At 47.1% G+C, this 23,724-nt stretch overlaps 1 protein-coding gene and 1 long non-coding RNA gene across 5 annotated transcripts in view; one reads left to right on the top strand and one right to left on the bottom strand.

Moving 5' to 3' along the window:
- Window positions 1-2,634: 2,634 nt before the first annotated feature.
- Window positions 2,635-21,110, top strand: LOC105089620 (uncharacterized). 4 transcript variants are annotated; one of them, XR_010382246.1, is made up of 5 exons: window positions 2,647-3,289; window positions 3,550-3,721; window positions 5,146-5,283; window positions 13,503-13,730; window positions 14,501-15,246. It is a non-coding gene; the product is annotated as an uncharacterized LOC105089620 (long non-coding RNA). The 4 variants fall into 4 exon arrangements; XR_837197.3 differs by lacking the exon at window positions 5,146-5,283 and adding an exon at window positions 20,076-21,110 and having other exon boundaries at window positions 2,663-3,289; window positions 13,662-13,730; window positions 14,501-18,698; XR_010382244.1 differs by having other exon boundaries at window positions 2,635-3,289; window positions 5,146-13,730.
- MAB21L3 (mab-21 like 3) overlaps window positions 14,581-23,724 on the bottom strand; it is a 56,653-nt gene continuing 47,509 nt past the window's right edge. Inside the window, exons 5-7 of the mRNA XM_031457886.2 lie at window positions 20,047-20,225; window positions 19,385-19,579; window positions 14,581-14,814 (exon numbers count right to left, since the gene is read on the bottom strand). Coding sequence (XP_031313746.1) covers window positions 14,581-14,814; window positions 19,385-19,579; window positions 20,047-20,225 — 608 coding nt within the window. The remainder of the gene's footprint in view (window positions 14,815-19,384; window positions 19,580-20,046; window positions 20,226-23,724) is intronic.

The raw sequence follows: 23,724 nt of genomic DNA, 5'->3' as shown, positions 1-23,724 counted from the left end.
TGTGGGAGGTGGCAGGGCCTGAACGGGTGGAAGTCTGGGGACTATGGAGAAGAGGGGCACTTCACACAAGACCAGCCTCTTCAGGGCTCAACAACTGAAGGAATATGGAGACTGAAGGACAGCAAGGTGCAAAGATGGTATCGACCCCCAGCTCCCAGGCCAGGGAGGGACAAGGGGAAGTCAGAGGGGTTAGGCTGGGACGAGTCGAGGGGCAGAGGGGAGGGACGCTGCGTCTGCTCGGGGCGTGTGAAGGCTGCAGGCCCAGCAGGATATCTAGGACAAATGCCCGGCCAGCTGTCAGAATGTCAGAGATCTAGGTGTGGCCCACAAGCCCTCTAATCACTGAGCCAAAAATAGTCAGTGGAACAGAGCTGGGGAGCCTTTTACGGCCGCCTGCAGGATTGCGGGGTGCAGAGCACTGGCCTTGGAGGGGACCCCGGAGCACCCCTCTCTACAGAAGGGGAATCTGAGGCCTAGAAAGGTTGAGTCGCTTGCCCAAGGTCACACAGCCAATTTGCCCTCCCTGATTCTTAAGGGAGGTCAGTGAGCTTTTAGGTGATTGAAATGTTAAAATAGAACAACCCTGAGCTGATCTTGCCTCGAAGTGCAAAGCTGATTAGGGGACCAGGATAAGGAAACAGAAAATGATCTCTGTTGGTCAACTCAGCTGCCACCCAGATAAGAGAAATCTCCTAAAAGGAATCAGGTGCAGGATGGGTGGTGGCTGGGATTGCATTCGTTTTTTGGTTTTGGTGTGCTTTGCCTCCTAGGGTCTCCTCCACATAGCACCCTTCTCCCCAGGGCCACAGCTATTGACAATCAATTCATTCTGAGTCCTGAGTTGGTGCAGACTGTTCATGTGTGTTTGCACAGGAAGGTGAGAAGATCATCCACTAAAGAGGAAGTTGTTAAATTATGTGGCTCTGTGGGTGTTTTAAAACTCAAGCCAGCTGTTAGTTTTTTTTTTTTTAATGAATAAAAAAAAATAGCTGCTTTAGGAAAATTAAGTTTTTACCCACTAATTTCCAAATTACTATAGATGAAAAGATACAAATTAGACTAAGTTGGAAGTTTTTTCTCATTCTATATTTGCATAGTCTTTGAAATATTAATTTCTTAGTGGTGCCTAGGATGTGTGAGGTTTCCTCTTTGGTGTAATGGTCCCCGACCTTCTTATGTGATGCAGGAGAAATCACTTGTCAACGCGCAATGTGTTAGAACTTGATGCAATAAAGCTTTGGGTTTGAGAAATAAAGATATATTTAAAAATGAAAACAAAAAACAACCACTCTCACTGAGAAAATGTTTCCGAATTCCTGGAAGATGGAGGGCAGGAAGAAAACCAAGTTTTGTCCTGGACCCCAAATTCCTTTCTTCCTCCCTGAGAGGACATTGGTCCAATTACAAACTCCAGGACTTTTAAGAAAAGCAAACAAAACCCCAACCACATGGCAAAGGTCATCTGGCCTATGGAGAGAGTGAATGATTAACCCCAGAGAAAGTGAGTTTTGAGGATTTTTTTCTTTTATAGCGTTCAAGGTGACACTTAGAAAATTTTGGCCCAGGGCAAATTCTAAGAACGTGTTCTTTCCCATCATCACCCCATGTACTCCACCCATCCCCCCTTCCCTGAGGACCTTGACCCATGCCCATGTGAGGAGTGTCCTATGTCAAGATCAGAGGGTGTGGTTCCCTTCCTGCCAGGCCCCTCCCTTGGTTCCTTCGGGCTCCTCTGGCAGCAGAGACAGCAGAAAGGGCCGAGGCTTCCACTTGGAACCCAGGTCCTAGCCCGTTGTCTCCACGTGTCTCTATTGTCACCTGTACTGTGAGAAATTAATTAGGACAAATGCACAAAACCTGGCTCTGTTCACATCCAGCAGGGTGACCGTGGGGGAGTTCCTCTTTCTCCCTCAGCCTCCAAACGCTCAACAGCAAAATGGGTTGATGATGCCTACCTACCTCAAAGGGAGATAAATAAGCACCCCCAAAATGCGCTCGGAGCAACGAAACTATCAGCACATCTTGGCGCCCTTTCCTGGAACAACCCCCCAGTTTCTCCTCTACCCTCCTACCAGGACGCCTCCGGCTTCTACTTTTTCCCCCTTCCTTTTCCTACAGACATTATGTAAGGAAAGGGGGTCTACGAGAGCACGGCAGCTTTCTTTCGTCTTCTGCGGCCCCTCTATCCTTGCAGGGAAGGCGACTGAGGGCCCTGCAGCGGCACAGATGGGTCCGCAGGACCCAGTGATGTCTGTGCTGGGGTGGCCAGGCCTCCGCTCTTGCAATGAACGATCCCCACTGCAAAGAGGGGCCCAGGGAGCACGGTCAGCTTTGCGGATCAGAACAGCTTTTCTGGGCACTGAGTGAGCTGGACGGTCACCCCGAGTATGCAGGACCTGGGTGGGGCCGCTGGGAGCCGGTGCTGCGCGCTCGCGACCGCGGGCGAAGGCGGAGCGGCGCCGAGGTCCGCAGTGTCCCGGGCTGCCCCCCGCGGCTGGCTGGCTCCGGGCGGGCGGAATTTCCCCAGAGTCCGGGCTGCGGCGGCAGGTCCGCGAGAGGGAGCCGCGGGCGCCCCCTGCTGCCCTGAACCGCAGCGCCACGACCACCGCCCGCAGATCCGGTCCTTTTCATCCCCTCCGCGCCCAGCCCGCGGAGGGCTTTCCCTGGACTCCTGCGCTGAACCGCAGTGCGCCCGCTTCCCCCTTCTCTTGCTCTTTATCACTCCTTTAAGAGCCCGGGTCCTGGTCACCAAGGGCACCAGTCAACTAATGGCAGCCCCTGGACAGAGAGAGTCAAGGGCAGGGAGCGTTCGTGATGCCCCTCGCATCTCACCACGTGGGCCGAGGAGAGGGAGGGAAGAGGAAGAGGAAGAGCAGAGGAGGGGCCCGCCTGCGCGGCTGTGAGGACGGGAAGAGGCGCGGGAGCCCGAGCTCAGCTCCCTGTGACCCCAGCCCCCACCCCCAAATGTCGCAAGCGGTGCCTTCCTCCCCCAGGGCAGCCTGGCTTGCTGGGCTGGTCTCCCAGGTCTGAAAGGACACGTTGGGGCACTCTCTAGCGAGCACGCAGTGTGTTGAGTGCTGGACCTAATACCCTAACACCGCTCTGTGCCATTTCACCTGATCAGCACGAGTTCTGCGTTGGTTTGTCCAGGCGTTTTGCTATTTACAACGACAGTCTCTTTCCCTGGAGCACTCTGACCTGGTCTTTTGTACCGGTGTTCAAGGGGAGGGTCCTGACTGGAGACTCATAGGTTCCCAACTCTGAACACAGAAGATACAAGCTCACAAAAGTAAGTCAAACAGCCAAAAATAAAGCTGGCTGAATGGGCGGAAACGAAGGGTCTAGACTCAGAGACTTTCTGCCAAGCCCACTACTGTTTGTCCCCAGGCTTGGCAGGAAGGGAGGGTGAAAACCTGAGCTCCTTTCTGACATGCTTTGTTTAAATGCAAAGTGTGTGTGTGCGTGTCCGTGTGCATGTGTGTGTGCTGCTCACAGTCTACAAAACTCATGTGTTGGATCACAGCTGAGCTAGCTGTGTTCGGCCAACAGCACTGCAACGAATATGCGGCGGCCGTACCCCCACTGGCAGCAGCGGGAAGCTGAGGTGCCCTGCGGCCCCTCTGCAGCATGAGTGAGCACCCCAGCGCCGCTGCACCGCGCTGTGCCCTGCACTGTGAGAGGAGCCAGGCCCTTCCTGGAAAAAAAGCTTCTGGAGCCAGAGGTAATTTCTCTTTCTCTATAGATATGATTCTTCAACCTCTCAAAATGTTACTTTGTAGGGGAACGAGCCTGGCCTGAGAGTCAGAAGACCTGGGTTCAGATCCAGGCCCTGCCACGAAGCAGATGCCTGTCAGGGAGCAAAATCATTCATTCTTCCATCCATTTAACAGATACGCATTGAACATTTGCCGTTCACCAGCATCACTCTGGATGCGGGAGATACAGCAGTGAGCAAGGCAACTCTCGGTCGGCACGGAGCTTACATCCTAACAGGGGACCAGGCAACCCACTACGGGGAACGTAAAGCAAGACAAGGGCAGAGCAATGGGGTGCTAACTGTGTTAGACTGGCCAGGGAGGAGTGGGCTGTGTCAACACATGGCGCAACGGATTTCTGAGCAGAGGGGCCAACAGGTACAAAGGCCCTGGGGCAGGAATGAACTTGGTGTGTTTGAAACAAAACTAGGGAGCCAGAGTCCCTGTCCCTGGCGTGGAGTGAAGGAGAATAGTAGCGGGCGAGGGCAGAGAGAGGGGGAAGCAGACCATGAGGGTCTTGTGAGCCATGGAAGGGAGCTTCAGGTGTTTTCTAAGAGTGGTGGGAAGCTGTTGGAAGGATTGGAGCAGGGGAAACACATGATTTGATGTGCATGTGAGAAAGACCACTCCAGCTCTTGTGTGGGGAAGACTGGTGGGATCAGGTGGGGTGGTGAGAGTGGGTACAAGGAGGCCAATTAGGAAATCCCTGCAGAGTCTGGAAAGGAGCAAAGGATGACTTGGCCTGGGGTGGGGACAACTTGGAGGGTGTGGGGACTCATCCTTGGGTTATATTTAGAAGGCAGAGCTAAGACGGTCTGTTGGTGGATTGAAAGTGTTGGGTGATGGAAGGAGGGGCTGAAGAACAACTTCGGGGTTTCTGGCTGAAGCGAATGGTTGAATCATGATTCCATTTATGGAGGTGAGGGCAGGTTTGAGAGGGGAAATCGGGAGTTCAGTTTGGGGCATAATACATTTGAGCAAATCATTTTCCCTCATCTCTTTTGGCCTCTGCCTTCTCAGCTGTAAAGCGAAGGAGATGCCCACGAGATACTCAGGATCTTTCTGTGGCCATTAGGGTTCTTTCTCTTAATTCTTCCACAATCCCATGTCTTTTAAACCCACCAATACACTTCAAATTCAGAGAAAAGAAGTGACAGGATTCTTCTAATTCTTTTTTGGGGAGAGAAAGGGAGAGAGAGACAGGGAAGAAACAAAAACAAGTCCCCATCTCCCATAAGGGGTCCCACCCACGCTGATGTCCTGACACCAGGAAAAAGGAAACAGGGTGGAGGGTGAGCGCACTGAGTCAGAGCAGAGGGCACAGATAGAATCACCAAAAAAGTATGCCTGGCCACAGTCTGATTTAGACTTCATTTCTTACATTTCTTAGGTTTGTATTTGAGAAACTTCAAGGATTTCTGAAAGGAAAAGCATTTTAGACTTTCAATTACAAACTACCTCAAAGTTTGTGATTTGCACCCCAACAGTCATTCAACCTGTCTGAACCTCAGTGTCCTTTACTCTAAAGGTAAAGACCTCTACTATCTCTTCAAGCTAGAAAATTCTGTGATTTGAATGCTTTTAAGGGAAGAAAGAAAGAAAGAAAGAAAGAAAGAAAGAAAGAAAGAAAGAAAAAAAAACCCTAATGCATAGTCAAAGTCCAAGAAACTTGAGACTTGAATGGTCAACTTTTGAAAAAGTTTTGCAAATGTTTTTATTATTTATTGGGCATTTACTATGTGCCTGGGGTTGTAAAGATACAACCTTGAAAATATAAGTAAAAGTCCCTTCCTTATGGAGCTTTCACTCTGGTGGAGATAGATAGATAGATAGATAGATAGATAGATAGATAGACAGACAGACAGACAGATAGACAGACAGACAGATAGATAGTTAAATAGAGTATCCAGGTGGTGTCAACTGATATGGAGAGAAATAAAGCAGAGAAGGAGTGTGGAACATGTCAGGACTGGGTGAGGAGGGGATGGGGACCAGGGATACCATTTTATACAAAGACATTAGGGAAGGTCTCCAGACAGAGGGAAGTGAGTATAACGTTCCTCAGGTGGAGTCATGCTTAGAGTGTTCTAGGAAGGACAAGGAAGGAAGCAGTGTGACTGGAGATGAGTGCGAGAAAGGGGAAAGGGAGGGGAAGATAGATTTAGAGAGGAGGGGGCTCCGGCTCATCCAGGGCCGTTGGGTGTTAGTGTGAGTGAGACGGGATGTGACTGCAGGGCTGGGAGCTGAGGACTGACCTGGAAAAGCAGAGTATGAGTTTGAGGCGTTTTCGATAAGGATTACGTGACTCTGGGGGCAGGGGCGACACTTGTTAGGTTGGAACGGCCTGTGGAACGTCAGCTGGAGGTGTTCCGCAGGGATGAACTGCAGTTCCCAGGGAGGGCCTGGCTGGAGCTATGCACTGGGACATCCTGGGATTGTAGGTGGGATCTGGAGCCACAGCAGTGGGTAAAATGGCTTAGGCTGCATGTGTAGAGTCTGAAGAGAAGAGGGCCCAGGGCTGAGGCCTCGAGGGAGGAATGGTAGCATTTAGGGGTGGGCAGAGAAGGAGCCAGAAGGGAGACGAGGAAGGAGCACAGCAAGAAGCAAGAGAGAGGCGGCACAGGAAGCTAGAGAAGGTGGGACAGGAGGAGAGGTAGACTGGGCGGAAGCTGCGCAAGATGAGGACAGAGAAGTGGCCCTGGATTTGGCGTGTAGGGCTGGGCAGGAGCCTCAACTGAGCTGATGTTTGAAGGAAGTTTCCAGCTGGCTTGGGCTGGGCTCTATAGCTAGTTGTACAGCAGATTAGGTGTTCCGATGACCCTCCTAACTAAGCTCAAATGCTGGGTTAAATGTTTGTATTTTAAAAGCTTTATCAATGGTTCCCTGAGATAGAATGAAAGCAATAAATCCACAGACTCCAATAATGAAGTTGAACTAGGAACCCTGGCGGATGAGTGAACAAAGATCGCTTTTACCTAAGGGTATGCTGCCTCCTGGAGCCCCAGGCCTTCCACTGGCTGCTGTGCAAGTCTAGGGGATGGATGAGATCATGATCATGAAATAATACCACGGAGCAAAGCCTAGCGGTATTCTCCTGCATACATCTGGAGCTCAGAAGGCTATATCCTCAGAATAAAAGTGAATAGGAATAAATCTGCCATGAAGAAGGCAATTAGCTTGGCTTGACCTTGGCTCTGGGTGGAGGGAAAACAATCCTCCCAGGATTTGCAACCATAAGCAAGCCTCAAATGTTTCCTTTTTTCAGTTTTAGTGGTTTTTTTTGGGGGGGGGCAGTAGGTTTACTTATTTAATTATTTATTTTAATGGGGATTCTGGGGCTTGAACCCAGGACCTCCTGCATGTGAAGCATGCGCTCTACCACTTGAGCTATGTCCTCCCCCCAGCCTCAGATTTTCTGTCCGAATTCATCTGTCTGTTGGCTTGAAAAATCTCAAGCATTTAAATTTAATTTAAATGGTTTTGGTTTGGCAATACTCTCAGATAACCAGCAGAATGTAAAGAACATCCTTTCTAGGTACCTCAAACAACTTCAATCCAGACCTCGAAAAATTCTCACGGACAAAGTTTCAAGCAAAAATGAATAGTTCACCTTAAAAATTTACAAAACATACAAGGAAACAAGCTCTATGACTGACAATCAGTAGAAAATAAACAAAAAAAAAAAAATAGACAGCAAAAACAACCAAAGATTTTGGATATTTGCATTTCAGATGGAGAGTATAAAATAATTATGTTTAGTTAGCTTCAACAAGAAGAGAGGCTTAACAACATGAGCAGGAATAAGAGACTTTAAAGAATAAAAACAGGCAGGTGTGAGAAATAACCAAATACTGAAAATGAGGACCATAACACTAAAAATGTATGACTCAGTGGATGGATTAAACACTAGAGAAGATGCAGCTGAAGAGAGAATTATTCAACTAGCAGACAGAGCCAAAGAAATGATTGAGAATGCCATTCGGAGTGATAAAGATATGCCAATTATAAAAGTTAAAAGGCCAGAGGGTAGCATGATACACTCTACCTTGAAATTGCATTTCCTTCTAGAATGGAACAGGGAGAGAATGGGAAAGAGGCAACATTCAGTGTTAAATGCTGATAATTTTTCCAAAATACTGGAGATAATTCCTTGGATTTAGGAAGCCTAACAAATCCAAAGAAAAAGAGAGACGGGAGGGGAGAGGGGAGAGAGAGAGAAAAGAAGAGGAGGAAGGAGAAGGAGGAGGGGAAGGAGGACGGGGAGGGGGCAGAGAAGAAATGAAAAGCAGCGGGGGAGAGAAGGCAGCCACTCCACAAAGAAACACAAATTGTCTACAACAGCCTGACAAAGACTGACTTGTAAACAGCAACCATGAAGCCAGACGAGAGTGGAAAATATCTTCAACCTGCTGAGAAAAACGGTGGGAACCTAAAACTGAACACCCAGAGGAACTCTCGAGAATGAAGGTGAATGAGGACAATTTTGGACAAATAAAGACAGAGAGCTGACCCTTGAGTCCTCTCATTACAGGACATGCTGGAGCATGCAGTCCAGGCGGAAGCTAAATGACCCCCGCCTGGAAGTTTGAGATTCAGAAGAAATGGCGAGTAAACAGAGTGGCAGGTATATAAGTAAAATAAGAAAAGAATAATTATTATTTACAAAATAGAATATTTATATAATATTATAAAATTATAATGTAACACTTAAAACAAATATCTATAATATATACTTATAAAATATTATTTATAAAATATTAATAAAATACCCATTTATATATGTGTTTGTCTGTGGGGGGTGGGGGGATGGCAGACAGGCTAGAACCAAAATCCTGGGTTACAGCAGTAGGTACCATGGGAGGGGGCCCAGCAGGAGCCAAGCCTATCTTGCTAGAAAGGAGGGTAAAGGTGTTGTTGACTTTTAACTCTAGAATTTAGTCTATATGTACAAATAGCCTTGGCAACTATTAAAAGGACAGAGATGGGATATGAGCCTTCCAAACTAGTAAGGGGGAAAAAGGATGAAAAAAAGAAAAAGAAAAAAAAATTACTTTTTTAGAGGGTAAAAGGAAGGCAGAGGAAGAAATGGGTCAAGTAGAAAGTGTATAACAAGAGCTAAGCAAATAAATCCAAATGCATTATTCATCAGAACAGATGTAAACGGACTAAGCATTAGAAGTGAAGCCCTCAACTGTCAGATGGGATTTTTTAGAAAATCGGTTGTTTACAAGAGACTCTTATCAACCACATGGAGACACAGATAGACTGAAAGGTAAAGGATGGAAAAAGATATGCTAGGCAAGAGGTAACCAGCACAAAGTGGTGTCCCTGTATTAACACCAGACAAAAATCAATGTTTAGGCAAAATGTGTACAAGAGTTTTTAAACAGGTCACCTTATAATGATAGCATCTTTAAATAGAAAGACATAAAAATTCTAAACCTGTATGTCCCTAACAATATCATCTCAAAATATACCAAGTAAAAGTTTGACAGAATGATAAGGAGAAATGGAAAAATCCACATTCATAATGGGAGATTTTAAAACAACTCTCTCAGTAAATGGTGGAAAATGCAGTCAAAAGGAAATCTGTGTTTCATGGAAAATTTGAGCAGTGTGAGATCTAACTGACATTTCTTGAACGTTGCATCTAAACTTGCATACCTTCTTTGTATGCACATAGAACAGTGCAGAAATGCTAGGTTAAAAAGCTGGCCTCAAGGGGTATCAAAGGACTGAGGACTTTCAGACCACTTTTTTTTTAACGAGGCAATTTAGCTAGAAATCAGTAACAAAAGCATAACCAGGAAACCCAATAAATATGAAATATATGAAATATATATGAAATATACAAAAACAAGACTTTTTAAAAACTTCTAAGCACCTCATGAGTCAAAGAGGAAGTCATGGTAGAAATTGGAAAATAAACAGAATTGAAAGAAGATGAAAACTTGTGAAATATACCAAAACCATTGTAAAATTCCACTGACGTGGTATGACCAGGACGTTTAAGTAGTTAGAAAAGAAGAAAAGCTGAGGATTTCTGAGCTAAGCACTAATTTAGGAAGTTATAGAAAGAACATCAGAATAAAGCTAAGGAAAATAGGGGGACAGAGAGAGATGAGCAGAAATTAATGAAACAGAAAGCAAGTCTGCAATGGATAGGATCAACAAAAACTAATCTTCTTTGATGAGTCTCTGATTATCAAGAAAGATGTGCACGGACGCATGCATTTAAAATAGATAATAATAAAATATTATGAACAATTTGGTCAATAAATTTGAAAGCTTAGATTACACAGATACATTTCTAGTAGAATACAAATTGACACCACCGGTTCAAGAAGAAATTGAAAACCTGAATATCCTTTATCCCTAAAAGAAAATAAATGAATAGCTTAAGATCTTCTGTGAAAGAAAACACAAGACCCACCTGGCTTCTTAGATCAGTTTTACCAAACTTTCAAGAATAATTTATGCTTGAAGTGGAATAGAATAGAAAAAATAGAGGGCACTTCCTAACTCTGGTGGAAGGTGTGACTGTAAAACTTTAGAGAACAAAATAGGAAAAGTTTCTTAAACCTGACACAAAATGTGCTCCATTATAATCGAGAAAGCCACTGAGAATTCACTAACAGTAAAAGGAAGAATTTAGATCACTGTTATCCCTTCAGAAAATATGATGACATTATCTCATACATTTAAACATACATTTATTCCTTGAAACTTCACTGTTATGTGTAGGCCCTTAAAAGACCTGAGTGCATCAGAAGACATGCGTAAAAAAAATGCATAAAAACAGTTCAGAACACTGAAGCTAGAAACAACCCAAATGCCCAACAACTGCAGTAACATAAATATATAAACTGGCATAATCTTACACTGGAATAGTGTAAAGCAGCTAAAAGGAACACACCACAGCCGCCCAGGGGAGAGTCTCACAAGCACACTGTGGACATAAGAAGCAAATCACAGAAGGCTTCATTCAGTCTGGCTCCGTTTACATAAAACTTAAAACCAGACAAAATGAAAAAGACATCAGGATGGATGCAGGTCATTATTTTGTTGATTCTAAAATACACTTGTTCACCTTTTAATCTCTCTAAAATAAGGATGCATCTTATAAGCAGTTGTGTGTTGTCATCAGCCTTAACAGCGCTTTTTCTTTCTTAGACATGAAATACTGATGCACCTCACGATTGCTGGAGGCTGAGGTTCAGTGAGACACGGCAGGTGGTAGCACTACAGAAAAACAGCAGGATGACTCAGAACATTTGGCATCATGATTATCTATGCCAGGGAGGGAGGGGGCGAGGGAATGGAAGGGGCACCTAGGAGAATTCTGTTTTTTCACCCAGATAGTGAGTATATTGGTATTTGTTTTATTATAATTCTTGAAACAGTGTAGACTCTCACATGTATGAGACTTTTTACAATAAAAGAAGTGTGAGGAGGTAAGGATGTATGTAGTAACTCGGGAAGCCAGAGAGAGAAAGGGGAGAGAGAGGCACGTGGTGGAGGGGGAAGCTGTGGAGGATGCTATAGGAAACACGTGGTAAGACGGCCGGAGCGCCTGGGAGGCACCAGTCCATCGCACATGGAAAAATCAGGAGAGATGCTTCCCCTATTGCAGCAAGAGAGACAAAGGAAAAGATGGGTTTGTGGAATAGCTGGTGGAATTTTGCGCAGGTTTTCCTTGTGATGGTTTCCAATTCCTTTACGAGAGATTTATCTGTGCAGTAGGGGTAGTTGGCGGAAATGGCAGGGGTGGACCAGTGGACGTGAGGAGCAGACTTCTAAAACGCTGAACGTGTATTCAACGGCTACTGAGTGCCAGGTGTAAATGAAGAGCCTTTTACATCCAGTATTCTGTCCGTCTCCCCCATCAAAGTGGTGAGGTATAGAATCGCTTAGAAGCCACTAGCTTCCCAGGCTCACCATAACAAGGTGCCACAGACGGCATGACCCAAACGACAGAAAATGACTTTCTCACGGTTCTGGAGGCTGGAAGCCCAAGGCCGAGGTGCTGGCAATGCTGGTTTCCCCTGAGTCCTTGTCTTGGTTTGCAGGCGGCCTTTGTTCCTCTGCACGCCTGCTCATGGCGTCTCTTCCCCTTCTAAACATCAGCCCTGCTGGATTAGGACTCTATCCTCCGGCCTCATTTTAACTTAATTGCCCCTTTAAATGCCCCAGCTCCAAATACAGTCACATTCTGAGGTACTGGGGGCTCCAGGTTCAACACCTGAATTTGGGGGCGGGGGTAGGGGGTGGAGTGGGACACAATTCAGCCCATAACAATGCCCATAAAGAAATGGAGACTCAGGTTGAACAACCGGCCAAGGGCACGCAGTTACCTTGTCAGAGCTGGGATGCAAATACAAGCAGATCAGTCTCAGCATCTGAATGCCCATCATTCCACTAAAACACAGTCCTGGGTCTAGAAGAGTGGAAATGAATGGAAAGGGCTTTTGGAGAATTAAAAAAAAAAAAAAAGCTGACCCAAATAAAGGAGTAATATTATCAGACTTTTCAGAGCTGTGCAGTCAGTCCCGGAAACAGAATAGATGGACTATCCTCTCATAGACTCCCTTTTTAAATCTGAGCTTTAATCAGAAAGACTGTAATTTTGGCCAAAATGGCAGGAAAGGCCAACAATTTAGCATCAGTTGAAATCCTGTCCCTGATCCCCTTTTAGAAGCCAGATGCAACTTATGGGCTGGAGAGGGTGACACCTGCTGGGCTCTGGGGATTATGGGTGGGAACCTGGCTCTTTTCATATGCAGTCCCCTGCTGCCCTCTGCTGGCCAGCTTTAGGAATGCCCAGGAATCTGCCAAAAGCCCTACTTCCCTTCAAAAAACACAAATCTATAGGGAAACGAGGCAAGAATCTCCTGGAATCAGACTGTGGAGTTTATCAGTCCCACTCCCTTCCATACACATACACACATTTCAAACCAACGGTACAGGCAGTCAGCTTTCACTTTGTCGCATTCTGTGCCTGTGCAGCTGTTTTAAAACTTGCTTCCAGTGGTTTCATCATTAAAAAAACACACCTGCCGCCTTCTCAAAAATTGTATTTCCCAAGATCTAGGAACATGAGAAATTGAATGCAGGTTTTGACGACCCAACAAAATACTGGTTTGCTCATCATTTCATGCTTTCAAAAATTATAAACTTACTGTAGGTTTGTTCAACTTTTTAAAACCATGATTTCCTAGGTGGTAGTCCAAAGACCCCACCACTTGCTGACAACATTTTTGTAAAAATAATTGTTTTCATTTTCAAATGTGACTTAAAAAAAATCAGCAGTTCATGCCTTTAGAAATTATATGTCTGGGGAAAATGTTCTAAGTAATTAGGGAGAAGCATATATAAGTGCCAGAAGAAACCACTGACCTCTTGAGAACTCCCGCAGCTCCTGGTCAACGTGCTTCACAGGATGTGCGGCCTTGAGGACCGCAGCGAAATTCAGAACAGGTGGGCTCAAGGGCCGTCAGTGTCCCCATCCTCGCATGGGTCCCCAGACCCCCTTTACACAGTTGCTAGAACGGGCATTTAAAATGCACATCAAATCATAGCACCCTTCTGCCTCTGATGAGGTCAAACGTCACATCTTTGATTTCAGAGTAAAATACAAATTCCTCACCAGCTTTACAAGGCCAAGTGACCTGACTCACGCCGGCCCCTCCAAGTCTGCCCTCGGCCCCCTTTCCTTCCCTTTCAGCTGTTTGCCTTTTCATCCTTCAGGGATCTCTCTGTGGCTCTATTCCAATATTCTGCTCGAGCACGTGCTACAGTTTGTAACAATCATGTGTATTGGTCTGCTGTTCATTTCCTGTCTCTACCATGAGGCATCATCCACCTTGGGTAAGTCCTTGTCCATCTTGCTCTTTGCTGCATCCCCAGGGCCTGAAGAGCACACATGTATCAGTGAATGAGTGAACGAAGGAAGTGAGCACAGGAAGGAACTGAGAGGTGAGCAACACCAAAGTCACTCCGTGCAGATCACAGTACCCAGTTCATTCCATAAACAGAAGGCAGTCCCATCCCTGGCCCACGGCATGGGAAGCAAGGAAGGGCAGTCATGGGGGTCGCTGCAATTTCACCATTGACTGACACCTCATCAGAACCATTCCTCCCTTCTTAGAGAACACCCGGGAAGCAGGGCCACAAGCCTGAACCCCCGTTTACGACTGGAGGGCCCCAGGGGCAACACAGGCATGTTAACCCCTCAGACGTAATCACCGAGCCAGTGGCGAAGGTACTGATGATGCAAACACTGGCCACTAAACCAATGGACATCTGTGTAGATCCAGCGCCTTCCCCTTGAAAGGGCGGCAGTGCAGTCCTGGAGGCTCATAGCCCTGCTCTGAGGGCGGCACATTAACAATCCCATTTTACAAATGGAAAAATAACGAGCCCATGGTCAGTGGGCTAGAGAACCATTCCTGGGCAGCAGGCGTGATGCCTAGCCTTCAGGGGTTCTGGTCTACATCCTCCCCATCAGACAATCAGAGCCTGAGCAAGGGAAAATACATTCAGAACTGTCATCAGTTCACAATCTACAGCCTGGGGAGGCTTGGTGAGGGCCGCCCAAGAGAGGTAGCTCGTGGGGCCAGAAATGCTTGCTTGGCTCCAGGGAGGCCTGGGCCAGACGTCTTGGAGCACAGTCCTCCCCACCACCCCCCGAAGTGCTACGGGTTGATGTAATTTCTTCTGCCGTCCCTTGTTTCTTTCCTGGGCAGGATGCTGGCCTCGGATCCACAGAGAGTGAGGTCAAGCCCGAATGCTGTATCCACGAGCCTCCCAGGCAGGGAGGGCAGCCTCAAGGCAGGCTGATCCGGGGGTCCTTCAGGAAGGAGGCCAGCTTCTGGGCCACGGCGTCCAGCTTGGCCGGGCTGGCGTACTGCAGGAGGTTGCCCTTGCGCACGAAGTAGTGCTTCAGGAAGTGCTGGCTCACGCACTTGTGCAGCTTCCTCACCAGGCGCAGGAACGCTTTGCTGAAGACCCGCCAGTCCTTCGGGTCGGGATACTTCTCGCAAGTCCAGAAGAGCACTGTCTGTGGAAGGAAGAGGTGGTGTCAGACATCGATCCTTTGGGGCGACTGAGGAGAGTGTCTTCAGGAACGTGACTCAACTCACGTGGCCTCAGAAGCAGGAGGCAGGACCGCCCATGGCAAGCTGGTTCTGCCATGGATTCACGATGCCCAACCTCAGGTGGGCCCTCAGCCTCATCCTGCGGGTCTCCTACGCCTCTTTGGTACTTTATTCTCTCTTCACGGGCATCTCCAATGATCACCACTCTCCTTAAATATTCAATTTCCCATCCCCTGCAGATGCTTTGCCGGAAACCCGCGTGCCCATGAACCAGCATCCTGCCTTCATCAGCATCTTCCTCTCTGCACCCTCTTAGCAGGGGCAAATCCCTCTGCAGGGCTGGGCTCTCCTCTTCCAGGATTTATTTATTCCAGTAAATGATTGATTTCCCTCTTTCTCACTGGCTTTTTAAAATTATTATTATTATTATTATTATTATTATTTTGAGGGGGCAGGAAGTAATTAGGTTTACTCATTTGTTTTTAGAGGAGGTACTGGGGATTGAACCCAGGACCTTGTGCATGCTAAACATGTGCTTTACCACATGAGCTATACCCTCCCCTTCTCACTGGCTTTTATATCTGTTCAAGTTTTCCTGTCCCTGCAATCTCATGCCTCCCTCCTGCAAATCCAGAGGTGCACTCTCACCTCTCTGCAAATCCAGGTTTCTACAAAGAATCATCTCAATAATGTCATCATTTCCTTTCCTCCGATTCCCTGCCTTAATCCACCCCATCAGTCCTCAAAAGCTGCTCTCTTTAAGGTCCAATGATCCTCCTGTTGCTAAATCCAACAGGCCTCTTCCAGGCTCCACCCTACCTGACCTTTCAGCAGAATGTGGTTCTCTCCTCCGCACTCTCCCTCTTAAGCCATCCTCCACTTGGCTTCCAAGCCATCATACTCTCTGGGTTTCTCTGAGCAGTACAGCTACTCCTTGGCTTGCTCACCCTCCTTCACCTGCCCTGGTGTTGGAGTTTTGGGGGCTCAGTTGCACGCCCTCGTCTCCTCTTACTTATCTTCTTTCCACAAAGGAGGATTTAATCCCCACCAAATATAGATGACCTGCCCTTTCCTCCCTCTAGTTCTCACTTCTCCTCTGAGCCCCTTACCTGCTCTCTCTCGGCACTCTGAAAGTTATCTCAGTCAACATGTCCAAACTGAACTCGTGGCCCTCCCCCACACACCTGGTGTGCTTCCAGAGTTGCCTTTCCAGCTCCTTGTGCAAGACACAAACCTAGGAGTCATCCCCTTCCCTCACCACCTCTGATCAAGTCCTGCCAATCCTCCTGCCAACGTATTTCTCAAATCCACCCACTTCTTCTCAGGGCCGACATCATCACCCTCTTCCATGCCGTCTCACCTGGACCTCTGCCCCAGCCATCCACTCACTCTGCCCCATGATGTCGCCATCCTATCTCGCCATCCACACTGCAGCCGAAGTGATCTTTCTGAAATATCAATCTTCCTATGTTTCTTCTTGTCTAAAATACTTCCTGGTGTTTGTTAATTAAAAACACAATCCTGAGCATGGCTTGGTTTACAAGGTCTGGTCCCTCCCTTCCTTGCCAGCCTCACTTTGCCCTAGGTTGTCCCTCATTCTCTCCTTCTGGCCATACTGGCCTCGTTTCATGTTGTCTTCCATCCCAGGACCCTTCGCATCTTACTTCTTCTGTACAGAGCGTACTTCCTCCCCCGACCTGTCCAGGAAACTCATCCATCAGAGCAGAGCTCCTGATGACACCCTTTAACACTCCCTTTGTCACATCCTTCTCATAAGCAGCAGTGACAACAGCAGCAGTCATTTTCCCACGTGGTTGTGCCATCCCCTACTATCCGGTGGGCTCCACGTGAGCAGGGGACTGCCTGTTTTATTCCCTGTGATGTCACTAACTTCGAACAGAGGGACTGGCCCGTGGGAGGCAGTCAACAAACGCTGACTGACTCAGTGAAATAATTAATGTTTGGGTTTAGACGTCGCGTATTTTAAAAATATAGTCTTTACTAAAAAGTAAAAGAGCAGTTTTAGGTTCACAGCAGGATACTGAATGTGTTTTGACTTAGATTTTATTGTTTTGAGTAAATGAGCTGGAGATAATTTCCTGCTAGTCAAGATAACCTAGATATAAAAACATGTTTTAATTCCTCTTGTAGTTAAGCTTTTATCTCCCTAAGCAAACAATCAGTTAAGCCTATTATAAGCAAGCCTCTTACAGGTTTGCCTTTGAGTGGGTTTAAGAATATATGAGCCAATGAAAGGTAAGTTCTTACTTCACCTGCAGTCGCTTTGAGGGAGGAGCCTTTTTGGGAAGGAGGTGAAGACCTTACAGGAGAGGCTCAGCCTTAAAGTGAGGGGACCGCGACTGGCACATCCTTCCTGGTGCTGTTTTAAAGCCTAGATCAAAGCCTTGGCGAGGATCTGAGAGCTCAAGCTTCATCCAGAATGTTGCCTACCACCACACTGCCATCAGCCACGTCCATCCCAGTCCCAACATGTGGGAGAATTCTGCCCTTGGACCGGCAGTGGAAGACTAGTGGAAAAGGCAGCCAGTGCTTTTTCTGTCTCTCAACAGATAACCCCCTTTTAAAATGCCCATTCTTGAGAATGCACAGTTTTATTCTGCCACATGGGTGGATTAGGGAAGACTGAAACAGAGAACCTTGAAGGAGTTGCCTTGAAATCCTCCAAATGATTTAGGAGCCACAGGAATACAAGTAAATCCTGGATGGAATGCAGTTTTGAGAGCAGTCAAGGGCTGCGAGGCCCGTGGTGGCCCTATTCAACCTTGCCGAAAATACCCATGCTACTGAAAGCGTTTCTATCCATCTTAATTGCAGAGCAACGAACTCAACGGTTAAGAGTACGAGTTTTGATATGAGACAGAAGAGGTTCCCTCCCAGCTCTGACTCTGCCTAGGGTGGCCTGCAGAAAGGCAGGCAAGAAGCAAGCTAAATCCCCCAAATGTATTAAACTATCTTCAGAAAGTACGTGTCTTCAATCCAGGAGAACAGGGGTGTGTTTTTAGGGTGTGTGCATTCACACTGAGAATAATGAAACAGAAAAGAGAGGCCCCAGCATGAGACGTTGATAGATTCTTGGGCAGGTCAGGGAGAAGAGGTTATCAGAGAAGATAAGAAAACAGAGCAAATGCTAGCAATTTTGTAGAGGGAAAACTGGAATAAAATGTGAAGTCACTCATTCGTAGGATTAGTAAATATTTACTGAGCAACTACTACATACAAAGCACAGGGAGAGATAAGAAGGGCGCTGATTGCCCTTAAATAGCTTGCCTTCGAGCTGAAAGAGGAACACAGGGCTGGGAAATAGTTGAATGAGATGAGGCACAGGGAGGAGCGTGAAAGGAAGGTGCCCCACGCCCCAGGGACCTGCTCTCCCCTGTGCGGAAGGTCAGGGAGAAGGGCTGAAGCTCTTGAAGGATGCTAGCTCTGGGGGTGCAGTCTGCAAGAGTCTGCTACCTCCCAACCCCAGTGAGCTGCACTCGGTGTTGCGTGAGTGTCCAGCTCACCATGTGTTGTTGGAAATTTGAGAAAGAGGAGTTGAGAGTGTGGTCAAAGGGGGAGCCCCTGATCCCCTAGTCCGGGTGAGGTTCTGCTGCCCTGAGCCTGCAAAGAGCAACGCTCCTCCCCAGCGTTCCCCACATGGCACAATTCCACGCACACCTGCAGGACTGTCTGACCAAGCCTGTCTCCCCCGCTGGACCACAAGCTCCACGAGAGCAGGAAGCATGTCTGCGTTTGTTCACCTTGTACCTCCAGGTGCACGGCACGGAGCAGGTGCCGGGGGCAGGCGACGGGCCCACGGAGATCTCAGTAAACACTGGCTGAGCGAGTGAGTGACTGCATTCGTGGCTGTATAATGTTGGGTCTGGGGCAGGGGGAGGCGGAGCAAGGGAAAACTGTCGCCTGATGATCTGCAACTGGGAAGTTGAGGTTTGCCGCCATGTTTCTGCCCAACATTTCCTGGTTTCCTCCTCTGCACAGAGTGTGTGTCTTAAGTGGCTGCACTTGGGCTCAGGTGGGGCCTGAGTGAGTCATACCATGAGGGTAAATGTGGATCCAGCTGAGGTTCCAGCAACTCACCAGACTATAGATTTCTCAGGGAAGACACCATGTACTGTAATTCACTTCTGAACCTCAGCAGCATAGCGGGCACTTGTGTTGGTTTGCTGATGGTTGAGTGAAATAAAAGGAGGAGGGGAGGGGAGTGGGGTGGGGTGGAGAGAGAAGTAGAGACAGAAAGGAAAAAAGGGAAGAGGGGAACTGGAAGGGGAGAGGGAAGAGGCGGAGGACAGTGACCCTGGGCAGAGGTGCTGTGGACACCCACAGCCGGGCAGGGCTGTGTACCTCCGTGAGGAGTGATCATTTGTGAGATGGCAAATGCAGACGCCAGTGCCCCCTCCTATTTGTCACACACAGCCCCCTGCTCCAAGGGGCTCTGGCCACCCTATGCAGGATGCAGAGGGACCCGGCCAGCCCCAGTAGCCCTGGCCGCCTGGACTGCGGCCACACACTCACCTGCAGGTGGTGGGACGTGAGAACAGGCCTCTTCCCGGGACACCAGACGTCTTCCTTCATCTGCCGCAGGGCCTGAAAGCACTTCCTGCGGCAGCCCCCGTCCTCATCCAGCTGCTCCAGCAGCACCTGCTCGGCCCGCAGGAAGCTCAGCTGCCAGTGATAGTTTGAACAGGCCAACAAGCTAAACCCAAATGACTGGGGGAAGAGAAAAACAGTGGGAAATGAGAAGGATGATGCTGGCCGAGGAGAAAGCCATCTCCGAAGCAGTCCACTAGAGTCGGGGACCTGCTGCCGGGCGGGCAGCCCATCCCACGTGGGGACACGGAGGGAGCCTCAGGGCCAGCCCCGGCACGTGGGCAATTAACTGGGGAGGCTGTGTCCACTTTCTCTTGGGCAGTGCTTCTTCCACTTGAGCCTGCCCCAGAGTCCCCTGGAGGGCGTGTGAGAACACAGATTGCTGGGCCCTGCCCACCGAGTCTCATTCAGGAGGTCCAGAGCAGGGCCCGGGAATCTGCATTTATAACAGGTTCTCGGGGGCCACTGCAGGTTCTGGGGACCTAGTGAAGTCCCAGTTTCCTTCCGGAGCTGGCTGGCAGCCAGCGGTGCCGTGGCTGGTTAGGCTGAGAGCGTCTCTGGTGGGCCGGGGCCCTGCACGCTGATACCTTGACGCACTGCACTCTCTCTGGGGCAGGCCAGCGCTTCAGACACGAAGGCCACTGGGCTTTCTTGGACCAGGCGGTGGGGATCTCCACTGAGGGGGTCAGCTCTACTTCCACCTGACCTGAGGATGTTTCCACGGCAACGCGAACCACAGTGCTGTCCGTCAGCATGCTGACCTTACCTGGTGGGAAATGACAGACGGACAATGAGAAGACAAAACTGGGCTCAGTCCCAGCCTTCAAAGAAGGAATTTGGGAGCTGTGGCTCCAACCGGCTCCTTGTAACTGGTGGGGCAACTTTCACAATTTCAGTATCTCACCAAGGGCGGTGTGTTTATGTCAACACTAGACAATTAGCCAAGTAAATACTAATAGAAGCCTTGCTGGAAAATCTCACTGTTGGTAGGGGTTTCTTTCTTTTTAAAAAAAATTATTATTATTTAAAAATGTATTTTATTTTTTACTTTTTTCAGTGGAAGTACTGGGAATTGAACCTGGGACTTTAAGCATGCTAAGCATGCACTCTACCCCTGAGCTATACCCAACCCCACCCCAGTGGGGTTCTCTTTTTTCTTTCTTTAGTCTCCCCCAGCTCTTTAATGATACTTTAAAAAAAAATTAACAGGTTCTTTTTAGAAGGCTCAATTCAAAAGAGACACAGAATACAAGGAAAAGGTACAGTTTTTGCTACTGGAAGTGAAATCCAAGAATTTTTCTCTAACCCCTCCATTCCACCCCGATGTATGACCCCCTTTAGGACGGCCTCGGACCCCTTACTTATTCGTCTGCTTTTGGTAGAGCTCGGCTTAACCTGTCTCTTATCCGAGTCACAGCCTCAGAGACGGTATTTGTTTCCACCATGTGTTAACCAGCCTCACCTCCAATGTATTTATCATCATAAGCCTTGTAATCATAAGACACTTCAAAGTGTGTCATAGCCGCTGGCTTAAAGGGTCAAGTGAGCAGAAGGAAGCCCTCCCTGTCTTTTCCAACCAGGCAAAGAGAGGGAGAGAAAATAAATGGATCTGGGAAAGTTTTCCAGCTCAGATATGAGAATTCATTTCTAATTGGTTCCCTCTTCTTTCAAAAGACACACAGCAATTTTTTGTTTGGTGGCCTTCATGACAGGTAAGGATGAGCTGTCTTGAACTGGGATCTAGTCTTTTGCTTTTCCTGGCTCAGAGAAGGAAGTGGAAGCTCATTCATTAATTGTGTTAGGTTGTTCAAAAGGAAAACACTCCTTTCCTTGGCTGGGATGTGATAAAGAGCTGATTGTCTGCAACTCATCAGAGATGCCCAGACAGGAACATGACAACGTCTGGCGCTTCAGCATTATTTACTGAAAGCACCTCGCCAACCTGGCTGGGTCTGAATCTCTCATTTGCACTTTCACTATTACCAGTATTGCAAACTGCGGAGGTGAGCAAGTGTTGGAACCAGCCTGCCTGGCCCACACCCTGCTTCTGCTGCTCAGCTCCCTCAGTTTGGGACCTTCAGCCTGTTACTCAATCTCTCTAAATCTCAGTTCTCTTACCTGCAGGACAGTTAGAAAAGTGATTCTTACTCTAATAGGGTTGCTGTGGGTATTGAATCAAATAATCTGTGTAAGCATTCTATATGTGGTAAAGATCCATTACACATGAGCTGTTTCCATTACGGAATTGTTGAGAACTATTCTGTCTAGATAAGAAAAAGTACACACAAGTCCTTTTCTTCCTATACAAATGGGATTGCATATTGTTCAGCAGTTTTGTTTTTCACTTAATTATGTAGCTCGGGCATTTTTCACAACTCTGTATGTGTGTAATACACACCCCGGTTCTGTTTTTGTTTTTTTTTTTTAATTTAATTTAATTTAATTTTTTTGTTAAATTTTTTTAACCCTCATCACAATTTCATTTTCTTTTATTTTTGGTGGAGAGCAGATAATTAGGTTTACTTATTCATTTTTAGAGGAGGTACTGGGAATTGAACCCAGGACCCTGTGCATGCTGAGCATACACTCTACCACTTGAGCTATACCTCCCCCCCGCTCTGTGTTAGATCCTAATTTCTCTTTTACTTCAATTTACTCTATCCATGAGAAATACATGCAAATGCAAAAGTAAACAAAATATTTTAAAAGGGAAATGAAAAGGAGGGATTTCTGGTTAGAGTAATATATTGGAATGGAGAGCCCCAAACCCACTGCCTATAAGACATACAAATTTAAAAACATTACTTCTTAAGTAGTGAAAGAGATTGCCAGAAAGCCAGAGCATCATTTGAAACTAGCAAGGAAGCAGGAACACCCATCCAGGCAAGTACTAAGCGGGAGAATTGCGAAAATACCCTGATGGCCTTCAGCCTCGGTGCTGACAGCTTCTGTGTCTAGAAACTGCACAGAGAGGACAGGGGAGAGGGGTGCTGTGGGCCGAGCCTGGGGCTGCGCTCGCTGGTGAGTCAGAAGAGAAACCGCTCCTCACAAACCTGGAATCAGGAACAGCTATACCTTCAGAAAAATCATGAACTAAGAGAAACAGAATCTCTTGTGGGCTCTGGATAGTGGATCTAAAAAAACATCAAAAACCAACCCCAAGTGGAAAAAAACCAAGCTCTTTCTCTCCTCCCTGGAATTTCAAAGGCATTAGTCACCCTCCCGTGTCTAAGGCTTAAATGATTACATTCTCAAATCATCTAGTTAAGATGCTACTTCTGAGAGGACCAGGAAAAATCCAACAGAAGTCTTCTTGGAGAAACGCACCCCGGATACGCAGGCAGGGTGTGTGGGTCTCCAATCTAGTATCGACACATCTCATTCCTTTTAAAGGCTGCCTAATAGTCCACTAGGCAGAGGCAGCACAAGGTATGAAGTCAGTTTCCCTTTGTTTGCCATTCGGCTGATTTCTACTTACTATTAAAAGCCTGACAGTGGGACAATATGACCCTGTGCATATTTCTTCGTGTATCCCTACGAATGTATTTCTAGAACTGAAATTGTTGAATTGGCAAGGACATAACAAAGCAAAAATGGACTGATTGCCCTTTAAAGAGGAGGTACCAATGTACACTTCCAAGAACAATGCATGCAAATGCTGGTTTTTACCACACTCACCCCTGCATGAACATGATTGCAAGTTTTCATCTGTCAGTCTACTAGGTGTTTTAATGTAAATTTCTTGAAACATGTGTTAGATGGGACTTCCACGATTTTTTACTAGCCATTTATATTCTTTTTCTGTGAGTCATCTTTTTTTTGTCATTATTTCTATTGGTCTGCTTATAGCTTTCCTTATTGGTTTATAAATACTCTTCTCATTAAGGAAATTAGCCATTTTTCACAGTTTGAAATTCACCGTTTTACCCTGTATGAAAAAAATATGTGTGTGTGCGTGTGTGCACGTATGCTACTCTGTACTGTAGCTTAAGATTTGGGGGTTGTCAAACTTAATCAGTTCTTTATGGCTTCTGGATTTTGTGTTTTGGTTTAAGTCAGTGGTTTCCAAATGTGCTGTCTCAACACACTGGAATACTGCGGTCCGTGGGAGGGTTTTGTAGTGGAAATGTGCTAATAACAAAGATCTGAGGCTTATGAGTAATGTTCTTTTTCACAAAAGTACCCAAGCTAACATCTTGGAAAGGGTGCGTAACCCAAAGTCTGCCTTATCTATGCCAGGGCAGTGATCTGCTCAAGTCCGCGGA

The sequence above is a fragment of the Camelus dromedarius genome, chromosome 9, assembly GCF_036321535.1.
Source record: "Camelus dromedarius isolate mCamDro1 chromosome 9, mCamDro1.pat, whole genome shotgun sequence".
NCBI classification, from domain to species: domain Eukaryota; kingdom Metazoa; phylum Chordata; class Mammalia; order Artiodactyla; family Camelidae; genus Camelus; species Camelus dromedarius.
Note: the sequence above shows the minus strand (reverse complement) of the source record. Positions and strands in the feature narration are given on the sequence as shown.